Genomic DNA, 26,858 nt, shown 5'->3' with positions numbered 1-26,858 from the left:
CAAGGGGTAGTACAGTGGTAGAATTCTCAACAGCCATGCAGGAGATCTGGATTTGTTTCCTCTCTCACGCACTTCCCAAATAAGCAAGCAAACAACCAAAAAACCAGCCCAACAAAAATCCAACCAATGGTGCTGCAGTAAGGATATATGCACATAGTAAAAGAATGAAATATGGCCCGTGCCATACAGTATACAAATAAAAAAATCTCTAACTGAATTATTGAAAATATGAGTTTCAATCATTAATTACTAAAGAGAGGGAGCGGTATTGGTGGGATGATCCTTCAAACATCCCATAGGCTCCTGAGATCAGTCTCCTTGGTCACTGGAAATGCATCCATCCCCATCTAGCTGGAAAAAACACATTCCTCCACAGAAATGCACAAAGGAATGTTACCTCTGGCCACCAATGCCCTGTTTAATGTAGACACTTCTTTGATAGACAAATCATGAATCTCTTTTCAGCCTATTCTCTTTTGTCCATCTTCATTACAAGGTAGAAATAGCTGGCTACAACTATTTATTTAGGAATCCCTCTGAATCCTAATGATGTCATCTCCTATTCTGCGTCTGAAACACATAGCCATGTCCACAGGGAGCCAGTCTTCTCCATCTGTGCTCAAACCACCACAGAGAAGTTCGCCTGGATGTGCTGAGGATCATAGAAGCTCAGATGTCTTCATCTTCCAGAGAAGCTGAACATACAAACCTAAAAAAATTTATTTTGTTTAGACCAATTATAGGAAATTATTGAATGGCCAAGAATCTGAATGGCAAAAAAGCAGCCACCCAATAATGAATTATTAAGATACGCAGATAATTTCATGATGACCACAGAAGGCCACACACAATTAAGCCAGGACTTGTGTGTGGGGAAAAAGAAAGGGATACCTTGAGACATGTCTGTTACCAAAAAGCACAGAAGAAACACCAGGACATAACTCAGAATTTCTGAGCAGGAGATGATGGAAAAATCAGTGGAGACTGAAAATTATCAGGGAAAGCCTGAAAGTGAATCTGTCTTCAGAGGAATCTACATGTATAACTCAGCCTGTCATCTTTGGAACCAAAGAGTCTGTGGCCAGCCACATGTTTCCTGTTACATATTCATGGAATACAACATATATCAGTGATGTTTAGGGAATATTACAGCACTTAGAGCATTTTCCACCCAAACAACCTTTATTGCATTTATATGCCTCTCACCTAAAAGGACCACACCTCATCCTCCACCCAAGAGATCATTTCCATCTTAGAAAACTTTGGCTCTCTTTCTAGCCCTCCCCTTACACTCTAGAATTTCCAGGGAGCAGCACTGGCATGAGAAAGCAACACTGTGGGTCATTTTGGTATGGCCAGAGGAAAAATCTACTCTTGGACCCCAACATGAAACGACTGGTATGTGAAGAGTTTGCTCTTACTGCTTCCTACTTTCTCCAATGGTGCTTCTTCTCTCTATGACTTACAAGGTCACTTTCTTTTTTGAGGTTGAGTGTTTCTAACCAAACTCAGTGCTGAGAGTAGCCTCCCAGGGACCCCAGACTCAGTCACTAGTTGGGGTGTTTTTTCAGCAGAAGATGGCCTATCAGAAACAGCTCTCCTTGGAGGAGTGGCAGCAGTACATGGAGTATGACTGAGACCTCTGTTCTTAGAAGATAAATTCTGGGATGCTCGCTGGGCCCCTTGAGCTCTAGTAGGGAGATGACCGGAGTTAGAGTGAGTATGCCTGAAACTTGCCCATGGCAGTAGGCGATACCCAGGCGCCAAGAGAAAGGCAAGGCTTGGGAGCTCCTCTTCCTCATCTCCACTGGACCTGTCTGCTGGCCTGGAAGTTTCCCTTGCAGAGGATGTTTCTTGATGAGATTCCTTATCTCTGCTTCCCAAAGTAGGGGAACTGCAAGGAGATATGAATTGTGTGGTCATGATATAAGGACATTCTTGTCTTCTTTGAGACACAGCAAGGTCCTTAGGGATATCCAGGTTGTTGTCTCCTCTACCATCACACTGTGGGGTGTTAATATTAATTTTATCCCCTAGAAGTGAGCCATAGTCATCTCTGCAGTCTGTTCCATGGCTCTTCTCGCCCATGGAAGTCACCGAGTCCATTCTGGGTATGTCATAACTTGGGGTGGCTTTCACACCCTCCCCATCTTTCAAGGCCAGAAGACGTTTCTCAGCCAGCTGTGAGGAAGGAAAATAGACAATTATGTCCTCACAATTTTGTAAGATAAGGAGGCTGGGTGAATTATGGAACTGATTGCATTTGGTAATAGGCAGCTACATTTCAAGTGCAGAGACTATAGCTCATTATGCCCATCTTCCTGTGCATTGTTCTCAAATTATCAGCCCTTACATCCTTTCCACTTATATCCATAGGCTCCAACCTATTGTTCACACATTTCCCACATATCTGCTCCATTTTTCTAAAGAAGCTATGATGCCCAAGGCAGTGTCGTGATTGATGATGTCTTCTGGATTTTATGTTGTGATGTTCCTTTCAACACTAGGTTTACCTGTGTGGCAGTGAGTCCTTCCTCTTGTTGCAGCTCTCTATTAGGTCAAGAAATCTATATCTTCTCCAGGGGAAAGCATTCTTCAGGAATCGAGGGTGAATGACAGCCTCTACCTGAAAAAGAAATGCATCCTTGATAAGTATAACATTTCCATCTGGAGGCTGAAAGAACAAGTCTGATGCAGCACCACAATCTGTGATTGCTTTGGACCATCATTACCCCCAGCTACAAATTTTCACACTCATAGACACCCACACACACATGCAAAAAAAACCGCATACATACACACATACCCACTGCTCTGGAACTAAGGAATAGACCTCAGTAAAAATGGCCTGTGGCAGAAGTACAGAGCTTAACTTGATGATAGTGCCAAGACTCGGTAATCAGCTAGCCACCACACCCATAGACACAGCCCACCTTTGTAATAAAGTCTTCCTCTGCCCACAGCTTGTCCAAGTAGCTCAGGAGTTCTGGGTCTGGATACATTCATGCTCTTCCTGTGCTGATCATATCTTCCCCTTCCCATTTCCCTTCTGTCTTCTCAGAGTCAGAGGGCAAAGTTCCCTCCAGCCAATCCATGATGTCAATATACTCTTTTATGGCTTCAAGTGGAATCTCCTCAGGTGCCTTCTTCTTCAGACTGTGCCGGTGCCTGTGTTGCTGTTTTTTTGGACCCTGCACCTTAGGGCTTGACTTCTTTGGAATAGGCACTAAAAGTAGGATAGAAATGAGGAAGAGAAGTTTGCATGAGACTCCATCTTTTATCTTCCAACACATGTTCATGATACCAATATTTTAGGGACATTGGCAAGGCTCCATAGAGAGTCAGATTACCTAAAGCTACATAAAACATGACGGAAGATACCAGTGATGAAATATCTTGGAGGGAGTCAGTGTACAAGGAAAGGTGAGCCTGTCAATATTCTAAGATATATCCCCTCATCAATCCCAAAGTTCTTAAGCATAATATGTAAATAGTGCCCCTAATGGGCAGTCAAGGTGAGAGAGTAGTTATGACATCTGCCAAATTGATAAGCTCATGAGAAAATGTGGCTGAGAACCAAGCAACACTGGTGGGATTTTCTTGAAACCCAAATGCTTGAAATATGAAATTCAGCATCTTGAAGGGAATGTAGCACATGCGAATCCTAACCTCCTTTATGCCCATTTGGACCTCGTCTTCTGCTGGGATGAGGTGAGCCATACCTGTCTGTTGGCTTTCCACAGTGCCCGAGGGCACCTGAAGATCAAGGTTTGGAGGAGCTGGAACGGGAGGTCGATGGGAATGATTTCTCTCCTTCACTTTCTCAATCTGACTTTCTTCCTCAATCTCAAACTCCATAAACCTAGCATGGAAGAAGGCACAAAAATTGCTAAGAAATTTAGTCCACTGGCAGCTGAGTATCAGAGTTCAGCACAAACAAAAAGGGCAATGAATTTTTTATATGGATTATCAAGTTCATGGTTAAGTTCTTCTTAAGAAAGGCTATTCTCTCAGGGAAATAGTCACAATTCTGGGAACCTCATGAGGTACTATGTCATCCTTTCACCTACAGCACAACACACCAAAATTTAAGAAGGATATGAAGAAAATGAACCTCCATGGTATGGTAGATGCTCAAGGATGTACACATAGCTTTGATTATTTTCACTGCACCTTCCTCAGCTAGGACCCAATGGGACAAAACAATGTTTGTATAGGATATTGAATTAAAACAGGCCAGTGGACCTTACCCCTAACACTGCTTTGACACCCTAGATGTGAAGAGCTGTCATTCAAAAGTTGGGTCTGGGATGTATTATGGTACATAAATCAGGATCTGTGCCTAGATCTAGGAATCCTAGCCTGGAATGTAGAGATTTGGACCAGTAAACCAAGAAATGATATGTGAAGATCTGGGAACTGTGGATTCAAACATTATGGTTTAATTTCCACGTAAAATGTACATGTTTCCTATTGGAAGGATGGAAATTATTGGTAATGGACGGTGTTAATGAGGCGGTATTTATGTGTTTGCTATGGCTTTGTGTTTTAGCCAAGGGATTAACATGGGACATGGAGGTAAGGGCTGAAGGACCCTTGCACAGGATGCCTGAGTCCCTGGCTTCCCCTAACCAAACTCTTCCAAGTTTGCCTCCTCTGGGATATTGGAAATGATTTCTGGTCACTATTTCCTAAGAGATGGTGACCTGTAAGTTCTATGCATCTAGTATCTGTGTCCCTATCCATGGAGGTAGTTAGATCTAGCTGGTAGAGCATGTCACCCACTGAATAGTCCCTACAACTTGAATTTAATCAAGGAATCTGCAGGAATTATACCCAAACTTATCCTTAGACCTTCAGTATCATGGCATCTGCAGATGACTATCCGAGAAGGTTTGAGCATGCTAGGAAATGGAGATGAGGACAGTGCCTGCAGTAAAGATGAATGGGGAAGCTACTGCAGAGAAGAGTTGTACCCTCAATATCCCAGGAATCCTCACTTAACACCCCATCCCATGAACATCCGATCGAATGACCACCAACACTGCCTGATCACAACCTGCCTCATCATTTTCCATTGCACCCCACTACCCAACCCTTGCAAAATAATGAGGATCCTTTGACTTACTTTCCTGCCATCTCGTAGTAAATCATCCTGTCAAAGTTGCTCGTGTGTTGCCATTCCTGCACGGCTCTATGCAGTCCCTCCTCCAGGGGCATATTGGGCTTCCGACGGGCCAGGGATCGAAGCACTGGGCTAAAATCCTCCATGTCATTAATATTCTTCCTGTACCTCCTCCTTTCCCTGCCCAGACCCTGCACACATCGCCTTCCCCCTCACCTGTGCTCTGCCCTCTGTCCCTTCATGTCCTCCTTCCAATGTTTACTCTAGGATTTTCAGTACTTCTACCTTACATTCCCCTTATCAGAGATTGTATAAAAATACCAATATGAGGGTTCTGTTTGGGAAAACCACGCTCAAGGAAGACATTTGCTTGAGACTCTGATTTGCCTCTGAGCCTTCACTTTCTTTTGTATGGAATGACCCCTGAGGGTACATTAAAAGCTTTTCCTGGGTACCCATTTGCAGAGTTCCAAAGGATGAGCAATTGAAGAAACTTCAGAGGTGATTCTGAGATGGAGGTCCTGTAGAAAAGGATTTGGGAAGTGCAGACCCAGAGCAGCACGTGTGAGGAGCCGGATTACATATCCAGAACCAAAGGTAAATCAGAGCCCATGTCATTGAGAAAGTCCTTAGCTGACCCAAGATTTAGACAATTAGGTGAAACTTGGATCCCTGTGTAAGGTATTTAGAATATATCTGCTCTCAATAGGTCCATTTTCCCTCATGACCTTCCTTCAATTATTCCCTAATACCCTAATCTTATTGTCCATTCCCTAAGCCTCTTTATCAGAATACTCCAAGAAAATCAATCTGTCCCTGAGTGGAAGACACTCACATTAGAAAGCAGGAAAAAGCTTCAGTATCAGGACTAAGGCAGAAGTGCATCCGGGCCAGGGACTTGTAGCGCTGCCACCGTCGGAAGTTCTCGTAAACACTGTTCGGGTTGTGGGAGTCATCCTGTGAGGGCTTCATGTGGGTGGACACAGGGCCTCCCTCCCTGGAGGACCCCTGTGGCATAGATGAAGCATTTCCTGGAGGAAAAATGGGGGTCAGCTGGGAAACTGGTGGTGGAGCTTGAGGGGGAATGCTGGGCCACCAACCGCCCACAGCAGCCTGGGTGCCCCCCACAGCAGTGTCAGGTCTAATGGTTTGCACTGTAGAAGCTGTCAAGATCATGGGAGGCGGATGCTGACCACCCCTGGCAAGGATCCCTGAGGCAGTCGAAATGTGGGGGTTCTGAGGAAGGAGAAAGGTCTGAGTTTGTGGAGCTGCAGTTGATCCCCCTTGGTTCCAGACTTGGAAAATGGCCCTGTCAGCTCCAGGCCCACTGGTGACAGGGCCCCCATTTCCTGTCACCAGTAGTGTCCCGGGTAAAGCAGGCTGCACTAGAAAGGTGCCAGGAGGGAAAGATGGATTCAGGATGGGCAGTGGGTGCTGCACCCCGGGAAGTGAGTGTGGTGGGGCAGGAGGGGGCAGGGAAATGGGCTGTGCAGTGAAAGGATACAGGGAGACTCCAGGCTTCATGGTCACGTCTGGCCAGTGCACTGAAGATTCTGTAGAAACAAGGAAATGTTTGAATGGGTTAGTAAAAAAAAGGCTAAAATGTTGATGCTATCAGGGATTCCCCTTTACTCCTTGAGGTATCAGAGGCGTGAACTTCATTAGGTGAGCAGGCATGTGGACAGGGAAACTGCAGTGTTAGCAAATGTCCCCCTAGTGATTTTAGGTTCCAGAAATCCAGATGACAGTGTTTCCATTGGAGAACTTTTTCCCAGTTCAGGACTCCCAGACCTCTGACTGCCAAGAAGAATGGAGCTCTTACTTCACTGGATCACAGCACCTAACTGAGGAAATCACCACCACTTATCTGGCTAGTTTCGAAGACTGATGCAGGATGAAGACCCAATTTGGCACATGCTATTTGGAAAAATGCCCCTCAGTGCACTCAAGAGCAGATAAAGGGATGTTCTATAGGGTAAGTTCTAGTCCGCCATGGGAGGTTCAAGTAATGTAGATTCCCAAAGAGCAGTTTTCCATATTTTCCTCAATCTTCCTTTGTCTGATTGTCATTATTAATCATCTTTCATACTTTTCTTCCTCTCAACAACAAAAGAAGTCTGCCTAGGGAAAACTTTCTGAAGTCCATGCCCTTTACACCTCCTTCCCAGGTATATGCCTGTTACTCCTCGGCTCCCACCAAACCCAGGTTACACAGGGCCAAGGCCGGCTCCCTGAACTCAACCCATCAGGAATTTCTGTTTCAGGATGGGGAATTTTGATTTCCCCAGGAATCAATCATGTAACAACCAACAATTGCTGGAGAGGGTCAGTCAGAACCCATAAAAGATGATTAGTAAGCGTATAAGGAGAGAATTCCAGAGGTTTAAACTTTCCAATTTAAAATTGATAAGGAGTTATGCACACTAAGTTGTCGTTCTACTTAGAGCCCTTAACAACAGAAGTAAGGACCCCAGACTGTACAACACAATGAACTTTGTAAACTTTGGACTATAGTTAATTGTATAATAATATTGTTTCATACATTGCACAAGCCTGCCACACTGATACAAATGTTATGATAGGGAAAACTGAGTGTGTGAGGATGGTCTGTGGGAAACCTGTATTTTCTGGACGATCACAGTACCATTTGGGGGCATCACCAGGCATGAGTCAGGTACCATTTGGGGGCTTTGAAGTCTGTAAAACGTTCCTGTGCACAGGATCCTCACTCAGACTGTACTCAAAGAGAGCCAGAACAAGAGAACAATGACTCACAAAGCTGTTCTAGGGTTGTTGATAATAATAATAATAGACAAAACATTACTTAATTCCTTGTTACTCTTATTTCACTTGTGGAAAATAAGTCATTTTTTCATAGAATGTTCAGTTGAAGAGCCAACAACACCCAATTTCCAACCCATGACCATGAAGTACTCATGGAATATAACCAACATCTTCATCTCAGCTGTAAAATGAAGGCCTGTGGGTTCCTCATGAGGTTAAGAACCAGCTGATGTGGTTCTGAAGATCTCAGATTCCATAATGGGAACAATTCAGAAAAATTTATGGATCCCCAACTTCTTCTATTATTAGGTGAAGCTATCCAATGGACCTGAACTTTTTGAATGAAAGAAAACATGTACCTGGAGTGAGAGAGAAGATGTCTCTGGTCTGGCAAGAGCTTAGAGTCTCTGGGTTGGGACAATTAGAGTAACTTCCAGGCTAGCTCACCATGAGAATCTTTCACTGCAGATGTAGACACAGATAACCTCCTGAACACTTTTCATTTTACACCATTGTTTCTGACTACCTTGTGAGATCTTATTTACTCCATTTCTTATCCTTAAAATAAAATCATTGAGGAATTTCCAGGTGGCCAAAGAAATAGCACAGGTTCTAGGCAAGCCTCTGTGCCAATACACAACATAATTCCACCGCTCTTTATTATACTTTTCATGTGTCTTTTCTTCATTCTAGAGAGATTAAATCTGCCTGCTCCCATCCTTTCTATATAGGCGGTGTAGTTCTCACATCCAGATCTACCTCCAAGGAGATCTACCCTCAACTGCACTTCTCAGGTTTCCAACCTGCTCCCCACTCTACAGGTGAGATGTCCTTGACTGAATAAGTGCCTTCTCCTTCCTCTAGTTAGTTCAATTTTTGTCCAAGAAGATGCGTTAATTTGAAATTTCCCTAGAGTTGAGGAATGGCTCTTGAAGTTGAAAAAGTACTCTTATAACACGCCTCCATCCTACATTCTTACCTCCTTCTGAAATCCCTCCTGTGTGCTTGAACACAGACCACTGTTTCAATTTCAGGATCCAATTCCCGATTCACAGAGTCAATTCCAGGACTCAGAGAGTGACCTGCTTCCAGCAGATTCTCAGGAATCCAAGGAAAGGTTGGAAAATTTGAATCTAAACAGGGCTAGAATGTAGGACTCAAGACATTCTACAATGGGGGAGGGGAGAGGGCAGGTGGGCTTGAAGTGGGGGAGGGGAGACTGACTGAAGGTCTCCTACAGGTGGACAAAATGTGGGTGTTCCTTTCAAAGAATAATTTGGTTTCACAATTGGCATGTACCTCGTTAGAGCATTTTGTGGATTTTTTCCCTCAGATACACAGCACAAGATTTATCCCAAGTCATTTATGTAAACCTAGTTTGGTGCCTGTCAACAGACTCTGCTCTGCAATAGTAGTGGTAGGTTTGCCACTTTGGGCACAGTATCATTTCCTGAATCAAATTTAGAACATAGAATGTGAGAAATGTATTGCATGTGTATTGATGAAGACAAGGTAACAACTTTGGAATTCAGGATTTTCTGAACAGATTCAGCATGTTAGACTGCTATCTGCATATCATCCTCGTTTCTCATAAATAAAAGCAAGTACAATAGAACATCATTTTAAATAACTTTTGACTTGTATTTCTGATGATTAAAATGTGTTGTTCTGTATTTCCATTATCATATTTTTGCTGCAATTACCGTGTTTGCACTGGTAGGTTGGTTAAGACCATTGTTTTCTTAGATTAGTAAAAGGAATAGGTCTACAATTCCTTTCAATTTTGAATTGTGCCTAAGAAGGTTGACAGAATTAACAAAATAACCCACATCATTCCCAGTTAAATTTAAAACTCAGTAAACAAATAATATTTTAGCCTAAGTATCTTCCAAATATATTGCATACTATACAGGTAGTCTAAGAAAGTATCTGTGGTTTTTAAAGGACGGAGTAAGAACTGTATAAACGCAGTCCAGGCGAGCATACACAGTCCTTCCCGTCCGAGGACACTGCCTTAGGGCTGGTCTCTTCTAACAATATTTCACTGAGTTGTTATATTATTATTAATAATGTTTTACTCTTTAATTGAATGGAATTGCCCTGCACTTTCATAATTATAAAAAACGCTAATGGTCTCTTCCTACACATGCATTCACAAAGGGAAAGATGCTAGGCAGGATTTTGGAGAAAGGCATCTCCTGCTCTGGAGAGGCCTGGCAGCCCCTTCCTGAAGATCCATTTTTGCATATCCGGTAGGCCCCGCCCCTGCGCCCTGCGCATGCGCACAGCCTGGGGCCTCCAGTGTTCTAGGCACGTGGTCTCCCGCGCTCAAACCGCCCCTTGAGTCGGTTGGGAACCGGTCCCTGCAGAGAGGCGCATGCGCAGAGCACTGCAGAGAGGCGCATGCGCACATACGAGGGCGCGTCCCCGTCGGTGGACCTCGGGGCTGGGGCGCGAGGTGCGTCCTCTGACCGCGGTCCCGTCGCTCCTACGAGCTTTTATGCCGCTTGTGTGAGACAGAGAATGGCTGCTGAGCCCCGAGGCTGTCTAATGTGGCCCGGAGCTCGCTGTCGCATGTGCTCTTGGGTCCTGTGTCCTCCGTGTCCGTCGGGAGCTGCTCCCCAAGGCCGTGTCCTGCCCTCAGGCTCCCGCCGTGCGCCGCCCCGTGGGCCCGAGGAGCGCGGGAACCGGACCCGCGGCGCTGACGGGGTTTGGGGGGTCCGGGGTTCAAGTGCGCTGGGAAATGGGGCAAAGCATGGACCCTGTGCCGGGCAGGTTCGTTCCTGCTGATGCCAGTGATGTGAGACCCTCCGCATTTGAAAACCGCTGTTCTGCCGAAGAAAGGGGTGGCTGACACCATTGCAACCTGCGTGACATTCTAAGGCATGAAGATCCAACGCATCATGCGGGAACTGGCTTATGGCGTGAGGGTAAATGGTGTGTATGTATATATTTAATTGTTTTAAATGATGTATATATTTAAATTATTTGTAGATGCGGCTACAGCTATTAAATTTGTTGCATGTTTGCATGTCCATTTAATCTCTGCGTTCACTTGCAGAGGTTGAGGTTGAGTTTTGCTGTGCTCTGCCCTGTGTGGAATTGGGGCTCTGGCCTGGTCTGATCGGGGTATTCTTGAGCTGTGGAGGTTCTGGGGGGATGTGTCTGGAGTGTGAGAGACACGTGTGTTCTTCCTTGGGGTAAGGGTTCAGTGACCGTATCTGAGGAAGTTTTGTGCTTGATTGCGGGTGGAGGAGAGGTGGCTGTTTGTTGTCCTGGACATGCAGTATTCTGTGTGTGTTATCTGCGGACCCCTTGGGAATATAAAAATTCAGACTACGACCTATATTGTGCAGGTTTTTGTGATTGTGTTCCTATGAGTTCATAGTTTGAGGGTCGTATGTGTATTTAGTGGGTTGGTGGAAATGTGATATATGTATTCAAAGGGGTGGATAGGTGGTGCTGGTGTGGATATTTGGGGATAAGAAGTCATGAGTATGTTGTCTGAGTGTAGCTGGGGCTCAGTGTTTTTGGAAAGTGTAAGGCGCAATGTATTTATATAAAAAATCAAGGTTATTTCTTTGTATTCAAGGCTTTGGGAACATTTCATTTCTTTACATGTTGTGTGTTTTTTCCCCATGAATGTTGAGATTTTTGCACGTTTTGCGTGTTTATCCCAGGGCATCCGGCTCTTACCTAGACATGAGCTTAGGTAGTTCAAGTCCTTTCCCAGGCAAGAATGTAGGGCACATTCAGTTGTGCTGTGGCACAACTGGTGGACAAGGATACATTCCACCTAAGATCCTGGTCAGAAAACCTTCAGAGCCACAAACACCCAGTATCCACCATCTGCTTCTTGAGTGGTTCCCTAGTGCTGTGTTGTTACCCAACGATTAGTAACAAAGACGTCAGGTGTGTTACCAGTTCTTAGCCAAGCCATCTATGTGGAAACCAGTGGTTTCCTCTAGGTTTCGTTGAGGTGACATTGAAGGAATTGAACAGGCTCTTCCCCGATGTAGGCTAGAGGATGATATGATTGAGATCTGGTAACACTGGGGAGATCCATCTAAGAGGAGATATGTTTCAGATTTTCTTGAACACCTTGGACATGGACTTGGTTCATGTTTTTTTTAGCACTGGGAATCTCATTTCACCTTCATATGTTTCAAATAGGGTTCCTGGACCTTCTTTATTTTCTCTTTTCAAATGGAGCTGGACCACACTGCAGGATGCCAAGTGATACTGGCCCCCATCTGACCTCACCCCTGCCTGTTGCCTGCCTGGAACCCATAGAAGAATTTCTTGCCCTGGCTCCTAATGGTGAGTCTCCTTATGGTCTTTTCTCCATCAGGATGTATCCTCCTGCCAACAAAAGACAGAGGCATCCCTTTCATAAATGTCCTCTAAATGCTTCCATTTGGTATGGAAGCATTCTTGTGCCCCCCACACTAACCAGTCATATCCTAACTCAAAATTAATAGCAGTGCACTGTACCAATTATACTGTGTGTTTTGGCAGAGTGGTGTCATGCCTGCTTTTATATACTTTAAGACCTCAGATAAGTAAAAGTACATAGAAAGTATAGAGTAGATTTTCTTGTTCTTTGGTTTGTTTCTTCTTTTCATATCGTTTTTAAATGATAGGACATCAATCCTGAGTTTAGGAGAGAAGAACAGTTTTTGTATCTTTTTTCCTTTAGATTTCAATTTTATTGATTCTGTGAAAGTGCCCATATTTCAGGTTTTTCATGGATGAAATATGAAACAGAAGAGATTCATTTTTCAGTGAAGCACATCACAACAATTAGTTGTGGAACACATTTCAGAGTTTGGTATGAGTTACAATTCCACAATTTTAGGTTTTTGCTTCTGGTTGCTCAAAGATACCACGGACTAAAGGAAACATCAGTATAATGTTCAGCAACCATTTCCATTTGTCAGACCCTACCTTCTCTGTATAACTCCACCATCACCTTTGATTTTTCTCCCATTCTATCGAGTATTGAGGCTATGCCCATTGTAATTTTTCATGTTTGAAGGGGCTGTCGATAACATGGGATGGTGGGATGAAACTAGTTGATGTTCTGGAGAGGCTGGTCTCACTGCATATCATGACTTACCTGATACAAGGAACTGGGGGGTTGTAGGTTCCTGGAAAGTTACCTTAGTTCATTGAATCTTTCGAAAATCTTATATAACACCTGAGATGTTCTTTTGGATTGGCAGAGATGGTTTTAGTTGGGGTTTGGCAAGCTATTATAGGCAGCAGTATCTAACTAAAGTTGTGTAAGAGTGACCTCCAGAATAGCCTCTTGACTCTATTTGAACTCTCTTAGACATTGATACCTTACTTTATTACATTTCTTTTCCTCCTTTTGGTCAGGAAGGTATTGTCAATCCCATGATACCAGGGCCAGGCTCATCCCTGGGAGTCATATCTCACATTGCTATGGAGATTCTCACCCCTGGATGTCATGTCCCACGTCAGGGTGGGGAAGGGATAAGATTTTCCTTGCAGAGTCGGGCTTAGAAGAGAGTGACCACGTCTGAGCAACAAGAGTTTTTTCTGGAAGTAACTCTTAGTCATAACTACAGGCAGGCTTAGATTTTCTGCTACAGAAATAAATTTCTTAAGAGCAAGCCTCAAGATCAAGGGGCTTTGTCTGATTAACTTGGGAGTCCCCAATGTATGAGACAGTATTAGGGGTTTCCCAGGTGGGAATCTTTAATAGTTCCATTATTTTTTCTCTATTCCTTCAAGGGACTTTGCCAATACTTTCAAACTATCTGCCCACCATCCTCTGGGATGTATCTGGGTATTACATTAAACTATATGGAATTACATGCCCTCTTTCCCATTCTGGGCTCCATGTCTTTGGGTTGTTTAAATGAGCTATCCAGGCAGGTTGAATCAGACTGTGTGCTGCAGAAAATTTAAGTTTTGTCCAAAGGAAACCTTGCTTCCTTTGGTCTTTTACAGCAGGTGGAGCTCTAATATACAGACAATATCTTCCTTTGCCCTGTACTCTGATTTACCTTAGCCCCAACCAGATCAGCTTTGTTCTTATCTCTAATTGAAGACTGATCTCTTTTACAGTTTCTTTAACAGTTATTGTATGTAGCAATGTTGAGTTTCAGAGCTGCAGAACTCCAACTCTGAGTTGTAGGTGTCACACTGGTAGTCAAAGTTCCAGGAAAGTACCAGGTTATACACATAAAGCACAGCATCTCAGAATCTAGAAATAACACAACTGCGGACTAAATGTGACTGTTGTATGAGCTTACAATCTAGGCTCTAATTTACTTATCAGTATTCTCTAAAAGCAACCATCCAATATTTGCTCTTTTGTTTCTGGCTTATTTTGTACAACATAATGTCCCCAAGGTTCATTCACTTTATTGCATGCCACATGACTTGGCTCCTTTCTGTAGCCACACAACTTTCCAACATATCTATCCACCGCAGTTTGCCTTTTAGCTTCTCAGTCAATGAATATTTCAGGCACCTCCATCCATTAGGCATCATGGATAATGTCCAACATAAAAAATCTGTGTTTTACAGGATCCTCACTTAGTTGTATAATCATCAACACTCCCAATTTTAGACAATTTGTAGTGCCCCAAAGAGAAAAATAACAGATAATCACACTGTCACCAAGTAGCAAATCAAAACCTCCCCCTAACTCTTGTCCCCCCCCCCACAATTATTTATCCCCGATATTGCTGTGGCACTGTTGATGTCTTCCTGTTAATTATAGGTCATTTCATGCAATAGCACTTTTCCCCCAATACTCCTCTATTATTGACTCCATACAAGATTCATACCTTTGAAGTAGTTCGTTCAGGAACTTATTTATATTCTAATTTAACTTGCATTGTCAATTTATTTGAGCACCTTAATTACATGGAACCTTGTAATTATGAGTGAGATTTTGTTGTTGTGTACAGGTTAATGTGATGCCCTGATACATCTTAGCCAGATGGATAAAAAATATTTGCAAAGTCTCCTTGAGGAAGTTAGGAAAAATGTGGAGATATTAACCTTTTCCACCTGTAGAGTTCTAGATATTCTTGCAAGCACTAGGAACCAGCAGTCTAACAGATTGAGCCCTCAATCTTGGGGCTTACCCTTATGAAACTTATTCCTGCAAAAGAGAAGCTAAGCTCACTTTTAATGATCCCTAACAGTCACTCCCAGAGAACCTCTTTTGTGGCTCAGATGTGGCCTCTCTCTCTAAGCTAACTCAGTATGTGAACTCACTGCCTCCCCCCTACACGTGACATGACTCACAGGGATGTAAATGTCTCTGGCCACCTGGGACAGGATTGTCAGGGAGGAACCTGGACCTAGCATTGTGTGATTAAGAAAGGTCACTTCACCAAAAAGGGGAAGAACAATGAAACAAGATAAAGTATGAGTGGCTGAGAGATTTCAAATAGAGTTGAGAAGTCATTCTGGAGATCATTCTTATACTTTATATGGATATCCATTTTTAGTTTTTAGTGAATTAGAATAGCTAGAAGGAAATGCCTGAAGCTGTTGAACAGTATTCCAGTAGCCTTGATTCTTGAAGACCGTTTCACAGTGTGCCCGTGTGATTGTGAAAACCTTGTGACTGACACTCACTTTATCCAGTGTATAGACAGATGGCTACAAAAATAAGGACAAAAAAAATAATAATAATAGGGGAAGATACAGGGTATGGGATGTCTTCGCTGTTTTTTTTTCATTTTTATTTTTATTCTTATATGTATTTTTTTGGAGTAATGAAAATGTTCAGAAATTGATTGTGGTTATGAATGCACAACTATATGATGATACTGTGAACCACTGATGGTACACTCTGGATAATTATAGGATATGTGAAAATATCACAATAGAATTACATTTAAAATCTCATCAACTTTAACAGGAATTTTTATGGCCCTTTGGCACTTTCTGCAGAAGTGTAATATGTTGGTTCTCCAGCCTCTGTGTAGTCTCTTGGGGTTGCCAGAATGGGTAAAGAGTTTCTGTTTGGTACAAGGTGCTGTATGTTCTCCTCGTCCACCTGCACTGGGTCCCCCATAGCACCCCGTGGCCCAGGTTTGTGCCATCTGTGAGAACATAGGTACAGTGTGTCATCTGGCTTTTTCAGACTGCTGGAGCCATGGGCTGTCTGAGGCATAGTGTGGACAGTGCCTCCTCCCAGCCTTGCTCCTTGGGCCCTGAGGCAGGCATGCTTGGTCTAGGTTCTCTGAAAGCCCCTTTTGGAAACAGCTGTACTAGGATTTCCTCAGCAAACCCTCTGTCCTACAAATCAGACTAAGTCCATGGAAACAGACTTGGAGGACAAATCTTTCTCTCCCATTTTTCGCACTCTTCCCTATCTCCCTGCACAAATCTCCTACTTCTGTTTCCCCTGGGACAGTTTGCACAGAATTCTTTTGAAATTAAGCCTTTAAAATGGTATACCTCCAAATCATTGATCATTTGGCTCAACTCCCTTGAATCGTAAATAAAATTCCTGAGACTTTATCACTTTTATATACAGAGTGCCTAGTCTGGGTCTCAATGAGTAGCTTGCAGTAAGTATGACCTCTTCATATTATCTCCAGACCCCTCATTCTTCCATGTGAAAAGTTTATTTTTCTCAATATTAGGTAAGGTGTTATGTAAATGTAGTTGTAAGATCCTCTTATATCTAGTTTCTCAAGAAATCCCTCCTACCTAGAAATTTCAGAGTTGCTTTGGTCTTATGCTTTTAAAGCAGTTATTTGCCAAATAAGCAAAAATGACTGAGGACAATAAAGTGTGTAAACATGGGTTTGCAATCCCAGAAGTCACAAAACTCAGTGGAAGAAAATATGAAAACCAAATCTTTCAAAGTGGAGAGGAGAGTTCAACAGGGGAGGGTGATAGAAAGGTTGGACAGTTTAGGACTTAAGGGGAGAAGAAAAAAGATGAGAAGGGATAGAATAAATGTTTTGAACAGAAGAGAACAAAAATCAACGAAATAAATGGGGTTGGGCCAATCAGTATCAAATAATAATTATTCTTCCAAAAATAACTTTGCTTTGTTAAATACTTTCCATGCCAGTCACTGTCCACTTTGCTTGGAATAGACTGATGAATAGCATGAATGAAAATATCTCTTACCAGGGTGGTACAGTGGTGGTTCAGTGGCAGAATTCTCACCTGCTGAGCTGGAGACCAGGGCTCGATTCCTGGAGCCTGCCCATGCCAGAGCATGTAACTTACCTCAGAAGCTTACATTTCATCAATGTATTTAAAGGTGTGTAGCAAGTCATATTTTTTGGATAAATGCATGGAAATACGTCTGAAATTGGAGAATATTAATATTAAAATATAAATATGCCTTTTTGAAGTTTCTTCTTCAGTTTTAATGAATGCTTGGCATGCTTGGCTATAATGGTTCAAGTAAAGCACCTGCTCTATGCTGGGTATGTCAGACACAAAACCATGTCTCAGAGCTACAAACAAGTAAGATTTCCTTAACCTTCTCAGGGACTCCAGGATGATAGAGAAATCCTGGGGTAGAAACATACTGCATTTGTCTTCCTCCTTTTTAAAAAATAACAGCTTTAATAAGATATAATTCACATACCACACAATTTACTCTTTTCAAGTGTACAATTCAATATTTTTCCCTGTATTCAGAGATATGTGCAACCATCACCACAGTCAATTAGGACATTTTCATCACCTCTTGAAAGTATGTTGGATTTTGTCAAATGCTTTTTTATGTGTCTATTAGATGGTCATGTATTCTTTGCTTTTTATTCAATTGGTATGGTTGAATTAATTGACTTTTACCTCATAATAATTGATTTTTTAATATGAAACCAAGCTTCCATACATGGGATTAATCCCACTTGGTCATAGTGTATAACTCTTTTCACATGTTTCTGGATTCAATTTGCCATGTTATTATTTTTTTTTTTTTGGTGATTTTTGCATTCATATACATGAGAGATATTAGTCTGTAGTTTTCCTTACTTGGGATGTATTTGTCTGGTTTGGTATCAGAGAAATATCAGCCTCCTAGAATTAGTTGGGAAATATTCCCTCCTGTTCTTTTGAAGAGTTTGTTTTGAAGAGTTTCTGAAAAATTGAAACTGTTTCTTTAAATGTGTGATACAATTCAGCAGTGATGCCCTCTGGCCCCAGGCATTTCTTTGTGGGTAGTGCTTTGATTACCAATTCACTCTCTTTATTTGTTACAGGTCTATGCAAATAGTCTATTTCTTCTTGAGTCTGGTTGATTCTTTTTAAGGAATTTGTCCATTTTATCAAAATTGTCTGATGTACTGTAATACAGTTATTTATAGTATTCCTGTATAAGACTTTAATTTCTGTAAGGTTGGTAGTAATGCTTCTCTTTAATTTCTGATTCTAGCGTTTGGAATTTTCTCTCTTTTTCTTAGTCAATTTAACTGAAAGTTTGCCAGTTTTGTTGATGTTTTAAATGAACCAGCTTTTGGTTTAATTAGTTTCTCTCATTTTTAAATACTCTACTTAATTAATTTCCACTCTGATCTTTATTATTTCTTCCTTTTTGGTGGCCTTGGGTTTGTTTGCTGTTCTTTTCCAGTGTCTTCAGGTGAATGGTTGGGCTTACTGATTTGAAACCTATTTCTTTAATATAGATATTCAGAGCTATAAATTTTCATTTAAGCACTGCTTTAGCTGCATCCCATAAGTTTTGTCACACTGTGTCCTTACATTCATCCATCTGAAAGTATTTTCAAATTTCCCTTTTGATTTCTTTGGCCAATTGGCCATATGGTAATGTGTATTTAAATCTTTAATTTCTTTAAATCTTTAATTTCTTATACTAATATCTAATTTCATCCCATTGTAGTTAGCGCATATATGTTGTATGTATTATTTCTATCCTTTAAAATTTATGAATGTTTGTTTTGTGGCCCAGCATATGATCTATCCTTTAAAATTTATGAGTGTTTGTTTTGTGGCCTAGCATACTAGGTAAAAACATATATTGTGCTGTTGTTGGGTGAAGTGCTATATAGACATATATTAGGTCTAGTTGGTTTATAGTTTGGTCAAGTATTCTATTTCTTTATTGATCTTCTGCCTTGTTGTTCTATCCACAATTAAAATTGGCGTATTGAAGTATCCAACTATACTATTGATAGTTGACTATTTCTTCCTGTCATGGTTAGGGACAGGTGTCAACTTGGCCAAGTTATGGTACCTGTTCATCTGATTGGGCAAGCGCTGGCCTGTCTGTTGCAGTGAGGACATTTCATAGGATTAGGTCATGATCACGTCAGCTACATCCACAGCTGATTCCATTTGTAATCAGCCAAAGGGGAGTGTCTTCTGCAATTAGTGATGCTAAATCCAATCATGGGAAGCCTTTTAAGGAGGACTCAGAGGAGACAGGTTGCATTCCTGCTTTGGCTGGTGAGCCTCTCCTGTGGAGTTCATCCAGGCCATCCATTGGAGTCATCGGCTTCGCAGCCTGCCCTGTGGATTTTGGACTCTGCGTTTCTACGGTCATGTGAGACACTTTCATAAATTTTATATTTGCAAGTGTTCCCTGTTGATTCTGTTTCTCTAGAGAACCCTAACTAATACATCTTGGTACCAGGAGTGGTTCTTAAGGAACAGAATCTTAAAAATGGGTTTTTATGAATGGTTTTCTACTCTGACTGGGCTCAGAGACACTAAGGACTCTGATTCCCGTAATCAGAATGACACTCCCAATCCATGGACTGAGTTGGCAAAGGAGATAGTCAAAATATCATCATTCGATTCTCCTAATGCTTCGCTTGTACGAAGCCAGACTCTGGGGGGTAACGTTTTTGACACCTTTACAGAGTTTTGTAGAAATAAGAGTTATAGAGATGTTGGTTGGTTGCTGTTAGATACACTGTCTACATTAAAGGGTGAAAGGGATGGGCTTAAGGCTTCAAACAAGAAGCTTAAGTGCCGTCTGAAAGATGTAGAGGTTTCTATGAGTATCCTGAAGGAAAATTTTATTTCCTGTAGCCGTAGACTTGAGATCTCTGAAAATCAGACTCAGAATCTTATTGTTAGAGTAGCAACTTTGCAACGTAAACTGAAATCTCAGTCTTGCATGGTGTCTGCCTTTAAAGTGAGGGCATTGATTGGAAAGGAGTGGGACCCTGAAAAATGGGATGGTGACATACGGATTGATAATGATGTTGGGGGTGAGGTTGAAACCCTAGACCATGCTGAGCCTTCTTTAGATAACCCTGTAATAGTCTGCCCTGAGGACATAGCTGCCCCACCTCCAGCCTGCCTTGAGGAATTGGCCACCCAACCTCCTCCTGAAGGGATTAGCCCTAGAGTTATTAATCCTGTTTCACCAAATGAAACTGCAAATGAAAGCCCTGAAGCAAATGGCTTGGAAGATATTTCTAATTCTTTTCATGACCCACCCCCACCACCCCTCATTTCTTCTAGACCTATAAGTAGACTAAAGTCCCAACAGGCCCCTAAAGGTGAGGTACAAAGTATCACACATGAGGAGGTACGTTATACTCCAAAAGAACTGTGTGAGTTTTCCAATTTATATAGACAAAAATCAGGGGAATATGTGTGGCAATGGATTTTAAGAGTGTGGGATAATGGTGGGAGGAATATAAGGCTGGATCAGGCTGAATTTATTGATATGGGCCCACTAAGCAGAGATTCTGCATTCAATGTTATAGCTAGAGCAGTTAGAAAAGGTGTTAACAGTTTGTTTGGGTGGTTGGTTGAAACATGGATCAAAAGGTGGCCAACATTACCTGAGGTTGAAATGCCAGAACTGCCCTGGTATAATGTAGATGAGGGGATCCAGAGGCTTAGAAAGATTGGGATGTTAGAGTGGATTTATCATGCAAAGCGTACTCTTACACCCCAGGAATGTCCAGAGGATGCACCTTTTACCAGAACAGTGAGAAATAAATTTGTGAGACTAGCACCATCATCCCTCAAGAGCTCTGTGGTTGCACTTCTCTGTAGGTCAGATATTACTGTAGGAACTGCTGTCACTGAGCTGGAATCCTTAAACACAATGGGGATGACAGGATCCCGAGTTGGCAGAAGTCAGGTGGCAGCACTTAATCACCAAAGACAGGGTAGACGTGGGTATTATAATAGACAACAAACTCAAAGGAGGCATCAAAATTATATGACACACAGAGATTTGTGGCATTGGCTAGTAAATCATGGGGTGCCTAGAAATACAATAGAAGGGCAGCCTACTAAATTCTTGTTGGAGCTGTATAAACAAAAGAGTTCTAGGTCAAGGGAACATGGAATGGGTAGTGGAAGAAGGTAGTGATAAATATGAACTTCGACCACGTGATCAGTTACAGAAAAGAGGACTGTAATGCTGTTTTGTTTGTGTTATACTATTTAAGTTGTAAGATATCAAGTTTAAGAATGAATGTTGCCCAAGGATTTGCACACTATTCTGGAGAGATTTAATGTGTTTCCAGTTATATGCAGGACAGTTGAGTATTGTCAGGTAAAAGAAAAAATGTGTGCTTATTTGTTTTCATTTGGAAATTAAGTATGGTCTAAGGTGATATATATATATATATATATATATATATATATATATATGTGCCAAGTTGACAAGGGGTGGACTGTCATGGTTAGGGACAGGTGTCAACTTGGCCAAGTTGTGGTACCTGTTCATCTGATTGGGCAAGCGCTGGCCTGTCTGTTGCAATGAGGACATTTCATAGGATTAGGTCATGATCACGTCAGCTACATCCACAGCTGATTCCATTTGTAATCAGCCAAAGGGGAGTGTCTTCTGCAATTAGTGATGCTAAATCCAATCATGGGAAGCCTTTTAAGGAGGACTCAGAGGAGACAGGTTGCATTTCTGCTTTGGCTGGTAAGCCTCTCCTGTGGAGTTCATCCAGGCCATCCATTGGAGTCATCAGCTTTGTAGCCTGCCCTGTGGATTTTGGACTCTGCATTCCTACGGTCACGTGAGACACTTTCATAAATTTTATATTTGCAAGTGTTCCCTGTTGATTCTGTTTCTCTAGAGAACCCTAACTAATACACCATCTCTTTGCAATTGTAAATAACGCTGCTATAAACATTGGTATGCAAATGTCCATTTGTGTCTTTGCCCTTAAGTCCTTTGAGTAGATACCACAATACACTTTTGAGAAAATATCACTATCAAAATTCTATGCTATTAAATATTATTCAGGGAACGAAAAAGTAGAGACAGAAGGCAATGGAAGCTAAAATATTAATTAAGGTGGTCAGTTCTTGTATTAATTTGTTAAATTTGACAAAATGCAATACATGAGAAATGAAACTGCTCTTAAATAGGGAATTTAATAAGTTACAAGTTTATATTCTAAGGCCATGAAAATGTCCAAACCAATAGGCACCAATAAGAGGTTACCATCATTCAAGAAAGACTGACACTATCCAGAACACCTCTGTCAACTGGGAAGGCATGTGGCTGCATCTGCTGGTCCTTTGTCACTGTTCATTGCTTCCAGCTTCTGATGCCAGTGGTTTCCACTGTAAGCATCTGTGGGCCTTCACTAAGGGACAGAGCTCTGGGTTTTGGCTTGCTTAACATCTCATGGAAGGCTACATGGTGACATCTGCTAGGCTCTGCCTGTGCTGAGGCATCTGCTCTCTATGTCAGCACTCCAAACGTCTTCAAACATTCTTATCTCTGTCAGCTGCAAAGCAATTGTTCTCCAAGCATCAGCATCTGAAGTCTCTTCAAAATGTTTCCCTATTAAAGAACTCCAGTAAACTAATCAAGACCCACCTTGAATGGGTGGAGTTACATATCCAACTAATCAAAGGTCAAACCCACAATTGGGCGCATCACATCTCTCACATCTCTGGTGGATATTATTTAATAAAAAATTTCTGACCTACAATATTGAATCAGGTTTAAAAGAAACAGCTGCCCCCATAAGATTGGATCAGGATTAAACATGGCTTTTGGGGTAAATAATAGTTTCAAATTGGAACAGACATCATTCAAACTATGATGCAGGTATGGGTTATTCTCGCAGGTATCTGGGCATAGGACATTCAAGGCAGAGAGAACAGCCAGAAAAAAAGCTGGTAGGAAAGTGCATAGTTGAGCCCAAAGAAAAAGAAGGAGGTTGTAGAGGTTAAAACATTATGAGCAGTGAGATGAAAGTGAGATTCTGAAGTTGGGGAAGACCAGCAGAAAAGTCTGGGCAGGACATGATGGCTATTGAAGATTATTTTGCTTTACTTGAATTGAATTGAATTGAACATTGAGACCAGAGGGGAGAAAAAAGGTTATAGTGGTAGCAAAAAGAAAGATTTAGATATAAATTAAATAAAAGGTAATTAGGTCCAGATGTAAACAAACAAACAACAACAACAACAAACAAACTTAAAGGACAGAAAACAAAAAAAATTCCTTATGCAAGAGTGTCACAGAACAATCTATGATCAAGCTGCTACAAAAACAGCAAAATGTAAAGAGAGCTGAGCCAATCCAAATATTTTCCTATTTTCTTCTCCAGGAATTACACTCTCAAACCTTCCAGGCTTTCTGTTTTAATTTATACTATAAGTATGATAATATAAAATTATAATAAAGCAAATGTTGCTCAAGAAAGCATTGATTATTTGATTGTTACTTTTGAGATTACAATTTTATTGCCTTGGTGATATTTTGCTTGTGGCCTTGCATTCAGCTGTGTGATGCATACCAGAGGCCGAAAACCGTAAATGAAAAAGTCAAAAAATGCTTTCTGTGTATATGCTATTTTTCACAAAAAAGAAAAAAAAAAAGTCGATTGTGATGATAAAAAAACACAATAGAATGTTAAGAAATGTCGAAAAAGATGTAAATAAGCAAGAAAAATACTCCTCTCTTAGTATATACCACAATATGCTTCAAGGAACTTGAATGAATTTGTGACTGTTTGTATTTAGAGCATATCATAGTTCAGTAAAACTATCTCTCAGTATACAAATCCCAAACTCTCTAGGAAGAGAAACTAATTCCAGTCACCTATAACCATAAGGCCAAAGTGCATGCATATGTGGTTTCTGTGCCAGAAAAGTTTTTATAATGTTCATACTGACAGGGAAACATTTATTGAGTTCACTATTTTTTAAAAAATCTATTTGCATAAATCTTGGCCAAAGATTTTAAAGAAATGGTTAAAGAGGTACAAGTATTGAAAACATGATTTAACAGTTTCAAATAGAGAAAGAATTGGAAAACTTTTAGCAATATTGAACAAAATCTTAAATATTAGGGAGGTAGGAGTCAAACCAAAAAGAAATATACCTTTTAATAAATGTGGAAAAAAATAAATGAAAAACACCTCAGGCAACAAGTTGAAGGAAGATATCGTTGCAAAGCAAAATGTCTATAAAATATTGTGATATAAAAGGAAACTAAAGCAGCATTTTAAGAAGAGAAAATAGTTAAAAATTAAGAAAAAGAAAGAGAGAGAGAAAGCAAGCAAGAAAGAAAGCAAGCAAGAAAGAGAGAAAAAAATTAGAGAAGAGAGGAGAAAGGAGGAGAGAGAAGCAAAGGAAGGAAGGATGGATGAATGAAGGATAGAGGAAAGGAAGAAAGAAAGATGAAAAGGGAAAGGAAGGATGAGGAAGGAAGGATGGAAGGAAGGAAGCAAGAAAGCAAGGAAAGAAGGAAAGGGAAGGGAGGGAGAGAAGGAAGAAAGGAATGGAGGGACAGAGAGAGGGAGAAAATGAGAAACCCCACAGGAGGTAGGCAAGTGAAGAATCTATAGTCAATCTTCTTGGCTAGATTAATTTGCATGAGAATCCTCTGCCTCACAGCATTTTGCAGCTGATACTTTGGAGCAGAGAATGATAGTTTGTCCATGTTTATCTCACAGGCATTTTTGGATTTGTAGTTGATTTATCTCACATGGAGACCACCCTATTCCTGATACAAAGGACCATACCCGTGTCAGAGAAACCTCTGTTTCAGAAATTCAGCTTACAAATTTTTGTGTTAGAGTTTTGGAAATTTCCAATACTGAAATGTTAAAATAAGCAACAACAGTAGAGAAAGCATATGAAAACCATTTTTCATAGGATAAGTCCCCTATCCATTTTTTTTTCATTACTACAAGTTTGACTATGAGCACTTTCTGTATTTTTTTTAACTCCAAAAGTGTTAAACTCTAGTTTAACATTATTGCATAAATTGATTGTGCTTTTAGGAGAGAAATCCTTTTAGCTGTTTTCTCTTTTTTTTTTTTTTTTCTCATGGACAGAAACTGGAAATTGAACCCAGGTCCCCGGCACGACAGGCAAGAACTCTACCTACTGAGCCACTGTGACCGCCCTTTAACTGGATTTTTAAGACTTGATTTATACTTTTAATAATATGTGGCTTCCTGAAATAGTCTCATTAAATAATGAATCTTTATTGAGTATTCTGAACTGTAGCTAAGACCTTTAACCCCCCAAAAAATAGATGAAAGAGAGATGAAACAAGGCAGGAATTTTTGAAAAACATGTATAGGACATGTCTTTGGTCTTTGGGTTTTTGGATCAAGTAGTGATACATTAAAAACTATTATTTTCTGGATTCCATTTTATTTCCTTTTTACGGTAAAGATTTTCTATTTCAGATAACTGGTTAAGATATTCACAACATTTCATTTCAATTGTAACCAAAATCATCAATCCTAACATATGTTTATAAAAATATGGAGATTATGATGTATTTATAAACAGTTTCCAAGTGTATTTGGGATGGATGTTTTCAAGAGGATTAAATCATGCCCCCCCCAAGGACATGTTCAAGTCCTAACCCCTGGTCCTGTGAATATTAATGAATTTAGAAATGGAATCTTTGAAGATCTTATTAGTTAAGGTGAGGTCAAACCAAATCCAATATAACTGGTGTCCTAATAAGCTAAGGAAAATGTGGACACAGAAGTAGGAGATGGCAGGAGACAGATGGCCATGTGAAGGAGGTAAATATTGAGTTATGGAATATCAGCAAGCCTTCACCTGGATGCAACAGACTTCAGAGAAAGTGTGATCCTCCTGATGGAGCTTCAAACCTCCAAAAGGTGGGACAAAAAATTCCTGCTCTTTTGTAAGCCAACGAGTCTGTGGTGATTTGGTACAGCAACTCTGGTAATAAGGGACACCCAGTCTTATGGCTTCTCCATCACTCTCTCCTTTTCCCCACAAAGAGGGTGTTCTGGAGGTATCTGATGAGAACGATGTGTAGGAATGGCATTCTCTTTCTTCTCTTCCCAGAGTGAGCATACCTGGGAAAATGCCCAAATGCTGTTGTTCCTTACTTAACAAGACTTCTTACCAAAGAAACTCTAATTTCTTGGAAGTTTCTTAATTAATTACATCCTCTTCAAGAATTCTTCAAGAAAACCATGCTACTGACAATGATATGCTTGTAGCTTTGTTCTCCAGAGCCAATTATCACTGTGCCAAGTTTATAGACACTTGTGCTCATGTGATGAGGTATAGATTTGCGGGTATGAGAGCATAGTGCAGTCCTTGACTTGTTTTAGTCTCTGTTTATATTCGCAGAATCCATAGGTCTACATACATGGCAAAGGCTCAGTAAAGATTTCATTCAGAAGTGAAGGGATGAAAGAATTGTAATTTTTTTCTCCTTTCTCTCCTCTTACCACCATGTACGCTATGTTTTCTTTTCCTTTTCATTGAAATGTAGCTCTCGATATAGACCAAATTATTCACATTCTAAAACAACCCATTTGTTTCTCCATCATGAAATTTAATTATGTGTATTTGCATATCTGTGATCACTATTGCCTAATTATCATTTACGACTAATTATCCCTGAATTTATGTGGACCTAGTTACTGAACCTGGTTATGGCTGAGGACAGAGAAAATATAAAGCTTTCATATTGTTGAGTTTCACATCTTTCCTAACATATTGGTGTTCTTGCAGACTC

General features: G+C 41.0%; 2 protein-coding genes and 1 long non-coding RNA gene across 5 annotated transcripts in view; 1 reads left to right on the top strand and 2 right to left on the bottom strand.

The window, feature by feature from the left end:
- Positions 1–1,031: 1,031 nt before the first annotated feature.
- LOC143646126 (NUT family member 1-like) lies at positions 1,032–2,543 on the bottom strand. Its single transcript, XM_077115117.1, has 2 exons — positions 2,514–2,543; positions 1,032–2,181 (listed from the first exon to the last, which is right to left on the bottom strand). The coding sequence occupies exon 2, from the start codon at positions 2,104–2,106 to the stop codon at positions 1,471–1,473; it is 636 nt and encodes a 211-aa protein (XP_076971232.1). The 5' UTR covers positions 2,107–2,181; positions 2,514–2,543; the 3' UTR covers positions 1,032–1,470.
- A 459-nt stretch (positions 2,544–3,002) lies between these two features.
- On the bottom strand, positions 3,003–9,063 carry LOC143645708 (NUT family member 2G-like). Its single transcript, XM_077114904.1, has 5 exons — positions 8,889–9,063; positions 5,961–6,678; positions 5,129–5,257; positions 3,723–3,862; positions 3,003–3,226 (listed from the first exon to the last, which is right to left on the bottom strand). The coding sequence occupies exons 2-5, from the start codon at positions 6,647–6,649 to the stop codon at positions 3,003–3,005; spliced, it is 1,182 nt and encodes a 393-aa protein (XP_076971019.1). The 5' UTR covers positions 6,650–6,678; positions 8,889–9,063.
- Positions 9,064–10,273: 1,210 nt separating this feature from the next.
- Positions 10,274–26,858, top strand: part of LOC143647165 (uncharacterized) — a 103,342-nt gene continuing 86,757 nt past the window's right edge. For all 3 annotated transcript variants that reach the window (XR_013157889.1, XR_013157888.1, XR_013157887.1), the window contains exons 1-3: positions 10,274–10,367; positions 10,685–10,846; positions 12,083–12,229. This is a non-coding gene — a long non-coding RNA (uncharacterized LOC143647165). The remainder of the gene's footprint in view (positions 10,368–10,684; positions 10,847–12,082; positions 12,230–26,858) is intronic.

Source organism: Tamandua tetradactyla, chromosome 9 (genome assembly GCF_023851605.1).
Source record: "Tamandua tetradactyla isolate mTamTet1 chromosome 9, mTamTet1.pri, whole genome shotgun sequence".
Lineage (NCBI taxonomy): Eukaryota > Metazoa > Chordata > Mammalia > Pilosa > Myrmecophagidae > Tamandua > Tamandua tetradactyla.
The sequence above is the reverse complement of the archived record's forward strand: the minus strand, read 5'-3'. Positions and strand labels throughout refer to the sequence as shown.

Excerpts from the sequence above, each read along its gene's own strand:
- LOC143646126 (XM_077115117.1), bottom strand. The coding sequence starts at position 2,106 with ATGGACTCGGTGACTTCCATGGGCGAGAAGAGCCATGGAACAGACTGC.
- LOC143645708 (XM_077114904.1), bottom strand. The coding sequence starts at position 6,649 with ATGAAGCCTGGAGTCTCCCTGTATCCTTTCACTGCACAGCCCATTTCC. Across the intron at positions 3,863-5,128 it reads TACTACGAGATGGCAGGAAA|GTTTATGGAGTTTGAGATTG; the intron begins GTAAGTCAAAGG and ends CTTCCATGCTAG. Across the intron at positions 3,227-3,722 it reads TGTGGAAAGCCAACAGACAG|TGCCTATTCCAAAGAAGTCA; the intron begins GTATGGCTCACC and ends TCCTACTTTTAG.